Raw genomic sequence first — 5,242 nt, forward strand, 5'->3', positions numbered from 1 at the left:
AAAAAAAAAAAAAAAATTCTCTAAATAATCTGACATCTGATAAAATATGTGTATGCTCTTTGACCCAGCATTTCTACTCTGAAGTTTAGCCCTAAGGAAACTCTTACACGGGTGTACAAGGAGATAGATATGAAGATGTTCATAGCAATAGTGTCTGTAACAACAAAAAAGAGAAACAACCTTAAAGTCCACCCACAGGAGAACACACAATAAGCTGTGGTATAACCATGTATGAGAACACTATACAAGGTTGAAAATGAATAAACTCTATGTATACATAGCAACATTATGATTAAGTGCCCAACATAAAACTGGAAAATGTACTAAAATACAAGCACTATCATTCCATTTATGTAAAGTTCAAAACAAACTTCTTCAGGGATATATACATTTATAGTGAACTATAAAAAAAATGAAAGACAAATACTAAAATAATGTATGGATTACAAGGGTAGATAGATGATTAGCAGAGGAGAGACATGAACAGCAAGTAACACATGGCAATCAGGGTTCCACATCAACCAACCAATATTTGGAAAAACAACTGTTATCTGTACTAAACAGTCTCCCCCACCCTTGTTATTTTCTCTAAACAATAGAATATAACAACTATTTACACAGCACTTACATTGTATGTGGTATGGTAAGCAATCTAGAGATGTCTGAAAGTATACGGGAAGATGGGCATAGGTTATATACAAATAATATGCCACATTACAGCAGCATATAGAGCATTTAAAGATTGTGGTATCTGAGGGTGGTCCTGGAATCAACCAATCACCCAGAGATACCAAAGGACAACTACAGTCTATTTCTTACGTTGAATGGTGCACAAATCAGTGCTTATTTTACAGGGGGTTTTTTTTGTTTTTTTGGCCAGGGCTGGGTTTGAACCTGCCACCTCCAGTATATGGGGTCAGCGCCCTACTCCTTTGAGCCACAGGCACCGCCCTCAATACTTATTTTATTGTTCCTTATATTTTACATATTCCACATGTAATTTTCCACAACATTTCAAAGTAATTTTTTTAAAGTTTCTAAATACTTAAGCAATTTTAAACTAAAATTATTTATTTTGGCTCGGCACCTGTGGCTCAAGTGGCTAAGGCGCCAGCCACATACACCTAAGGTGGTGGGTTCAAATCCAGTCCAGGCCTGCCAAACAACAATAATGGCTGCAACCGAAAAAAATAGCCAGGCGTTGTGCACGGGTGCCTGTGGTCCCAGCTACTTGGGAGGCTGAGGCAGGAGACTTGCTTGAGCCCAGGAGTGGAGGTTGCTGTGAGCTGTGGTGCCACAGCACTCTACCCAGGGGGATAGCTTAAGGCTCTGTCTCAAAAAAAAAAATATATATATATTTATTTTACTTGTTCAATTAAGGCATTCCTTGCTTCCGTTGTCTCCTTCAGCAATTCAGGATCACTCCCGGCCAAGAGGGGTTTTCTCTCGAAGTCTTTTCCATCACCTGAATTAGGATTCCAAAGAAGTTTTTCTTTATTTATCACATCCACGACTCCTTTAAAAGTTTTGGCTTCACCAATTGGTAACTATAAATCAGAGTGAGATTGGCATAATGAAATGATCACTCACTTAAAACTGCTTTAGTGATACAAGTATAGTATTGCCCTCAGAATCCAAACACCCCAGAATTTGAATAAGTTGGAATCCAAACGAAGATTAGAGCAAATTTTGCCTGAACTCGAAATGCTGCTTTGGGATCCAAATGCCCAGCATGTTGCTCATGTGTTTTTATGCACGTTTCCCCAGGGCTCAGGCCACCCATTCACTGTTGGAGCTGTAGTTCAATTCGTTGTCGGAAGCTGTAATGAAAGCATCTCGTGTAGGTTTTGCTAATTGAATGCTTCTGTGCCTATTTTATGTTACTTTTTTATATAAGAACTAAGTGTATTTGCCATAAGTCCTAAAAAGTGTACTGAGGAAAATAAGAGTAAAAGGAAAGCTGTTTAAGCTCCAACCAAAGATCTTATCACTAAGCATGAAAGTGGTGCATGTGTGGCTGATCCTTTTTTTTTGAGACAGTGCCTCAAGCTGTCACCCTGGGTAGAGTGCCTTGGCATCACAGCTCACAGCAACCTCCAACTCCTGGGCTTAAGCGATTCTCTTGCCTCAGCCTCCCAAGTAGGTGGGACTACAGGCATCCACCACAATGCTCGGCTATTTGTAGGTTGTAATTGTTACTGTTTGGCAGGCCTGGGTCAAATTTGAACTTGCCAACTCTGGTGTATGTGGCTAGCGCCTTAGCCACTAGAGCTACAGGCGCCACCACATGTGGCTGATCTTGCTATTATGTTCAGGACGCCTAAATCAACTGTTCATAAGATTTTGAAAAATAAAGATGTTATCAAACCAGCTGATGGTGTGAAACAGGTTATGACATTGACTTCTAGGAGATCAAAAAGTATAGAAGAGCTAGAAAATCTCCTGTTAGTTTGGCTTAATGAAAAACAGCTAGCTGGCTGGTGATGTGATTTTCTGAGACAGTAATTTCTGAGATCAAAAAGTACAGAAGAGATGGAAAATCTCCTGTTAGTGTGGATTAATGAAAAACAGCTAGCTGGCTGGTGATGTGATTTCTGAGACAGTAATTCGTGAGAAAGCCAAGGTCCTCCAGGATGATTTAGTGAAAGGTATGCCTGACACTAGGGCTCAAAAGGAAGAGCTGAAAGCCAGTAGAGGGCAGATGAAGAACTTTAAAAGGACTGGGATGTATGGTGCTGTTATGCCCGAAGAGGCTGCTAGTTCTAATTCAAAAGCAGCAGCAAAGTTTGCAAACGAGTTTAAGGAGTTTGTGAACAGTGAGGGGTATGTTTCAAATCAAGTGTACTATTGTGACAAAACAATTTTTAACATTAATTTTATTTACAAAATTTTTATTCAAATACCATTTAATGTTTTACCTCAGTGTATTTACTGTTCAAATCATTTTGAAAATTTGAGTTTGTGGGACGCAGGAATGGATTAATTCAGTTTCTATTATTTTAAAGGAGAAGACATGTCTTGGAATTCAAACAATTTAGAATTTGAACAGGGTTCTGGAATGAATTAAGTTCGGATTCCAAGGTATCACTGGTAATTGCACTACTTTCCCTCAAATATCTATTATTACCATTATGTGTAGGTATTTTTAATTTTATCCCAGCTTCCTCAAAAAAGGATTTCAGACAACTTCACAAATGTATTATAATATCACAATAAAATAAATTGATGGGGAAACTTAGAAGGAGCTTGTAATTAACCAATTTACCTGTAAAAGCAAAGGCTTTGCTTTTAATTTCTCTCTGATGCTTTCAACTGCATAGCTAAAACTGTAGAAAGCAAAATAATTAGAGTTAAAAATTCTTTTTCTTTTTTTGAGACAGAGCCTCAAGATGTCACCCTGGGTAGAGTGCCACGGCATCATAGCTCACAGCAACCTCCAACTCCTGGGCTTAAACGATTCTCTTGCCTCAGCCTCCCAAGCAGCTGGGACTACAGGCGCCCGACACAATGCCCAGCTATTTTTTGATTGTAGTTGTCACTGTTGTTTGGCAGGCCCCGGCTGGATTCGAACCCGCCAGCTCTAGTGTATGTGGCTGGCATCCTAACCACTTGAGCTACAGGCACTGAGCCTATAGTTAAAAATTCTTAAAACAGGTATGAAGTTAATACCTTCCTCTTAGGAAACTTCAGGAAATAATACTCTGTACCTGTGCCAACAATGAGAAGCAATGTAAGCTACAGGAGTACAGGGATTATACCATATAGTTCCAAACAGAATCACTAGCATCAGCACGATACCACTTCGTAAGAATCCTAGAACTATGATTCAGCCTCTCTACACTAGAAACAGGATGATTCATCTTCTATCGGCTCTCTATTAATCCCAAACTGTTACTTAATCTATCAATTACCTACTTTGAAATTATCTTTTTTAATGGCAACGAACTGGGATTCCATAGATTTACCCTATAAGAAAGAATAGCTTTTTCTAAATTTCAGTTGTAGTCCATTAAAAGTTCAAAGTGCGTTCTCATTTTGATAAGCCGAAGAAACACATGTAAAGTACCTTGCTCCAGTTTTGTCCATCTTGTTTAAAAAACAGATTCGGGGAATCTTATGTTTGTCAGCTTGCCTCCATACTGTCAGTGTCTGGGCCTAAAGCAAAAATAAGAAAAAATAAATACATATATATATACATCAGACAAAAGCAACTATGTTACTAAACATGGAATGAAGACCAAGAATCTACCATAACATGGAACGGGGAGCTATTCCAGCACAGAATTATCACCCACTGCACTTGGACTTCTAGGACCACTTTTTTGCTATCAGGTTAATATAGCTGGGAATATGAAGTGTGATGAAGAATGTGCTTTGACCCATTTTACACTACTTCCCTGGACAAACCAGGTTGACACATAAAGAGAATTAACACCTGGGAGGCACCGAGCGTCATGGAAAGAGGCCTTAACTGTGAATCAGAAGACTGACTTTTTGTTTGGCTTTACCTTTCCTATACACATCACATGCCATCTAACTAATTTACTGCCAGCTTTCTGACCTATAAAATAGGAACTTTTGCCTTACTTCAGTCACTTGTGAAGAAAAAGGAACAAACAGGAATATATTATACAAATGCTATTGTAATAAAAAGTTGCATAATTTATTGTGAATATTTGAATGTTCATGTAAACTTAAGAGGATTTAAAAGGGAAAAAAGAAACCAATACCTACATTTATAAATTGCAATTTTCTGCAATTTTCTATGCTTTTCTTCTATTTGACTTCTTTTCATTTTTTGTACATATTAAATACACAGTGTAAATCTATTATAATATCTGTGCCTAACAGAATCTAAGAACCCTGAAGCAAAGCATAATTAATTAATAAGCCTCAGAGGCTGCCGCAGAATTACAGTAGAAGCTAGCTGGTTGTGTTTTTAGGTCAAGTTTGTATACAATAAAAGACACAGATCTTAAGGGTACAGGTCAGTAAGTTTTTGATAAACGTAGGTAGTTGTACAAAGAATACCCCAATCAAGACATAGAAGCTATAAAACACTATCACTCTAAAAATCTTTCTTACCTCTATTCTCCACAAGCAATCTGTTCTGATTTCTACCACCACAGGTTCACTCCGCCTATTCTATTTTTTTTTTGAGACAGAGCCTCAAGCTGTCCCCCTGGGTAGAGTGCCGTGGCATTACAGCTCACAGCAACCTCCAACTCCTGGGCTCAAGCGA

The 5,242-nt window shown here is 38.3% G+C and overlaps 1 protein-coding gene across 2 annotated transcripts in view; it reads right to left on the reverse strand.

Annotated features, from left to right (window-relative positions):
- The window catches only part of GFM2 (G elongation factor mitochondrial 2), a 54,026-nt gene that overhangs the window by 30,801 nt on the left and 17,983 nt on the right, over positions 1–5,242 (reverse strand). For both annotated transcript variants that reach the window (XM_003785912.3, XM_023510868.1), the window contains 3 exons: positions 4,067–4,155; positions 3,266–3,326; positions 1,368–1,547 (listed from right to left, as the gene is read on the reverse strand). In XM_003785912.3, the coding sequence (XP_003785960.1) occupies positions 1,368–1,547; positions 3,266–3,326; positions 4,067–4,155 (330 nt within the window). The remainder of the gene's footprint in view (positions 1–1,367; positions 1,548–3,265; positions 3,327–4,066; positions 4,156–5,242) is intronic.

This window comes from Otolemur garnettii, unplaced genomic scaffold, assembly GCF_000181295.1.
Source record: "Otolemur garnettii isolate 467f Iridium unplaced genomic scaffold, OtoGar3 scaffold00017, whole genome shotgun sequence".
NCBI classification, from domain to species: domain Eukaryota; kingdom Metazoa; phylum Chordata; class Mammalia; order Primates; family Galagidae; genus Otolemur; species Otolemur garnettii.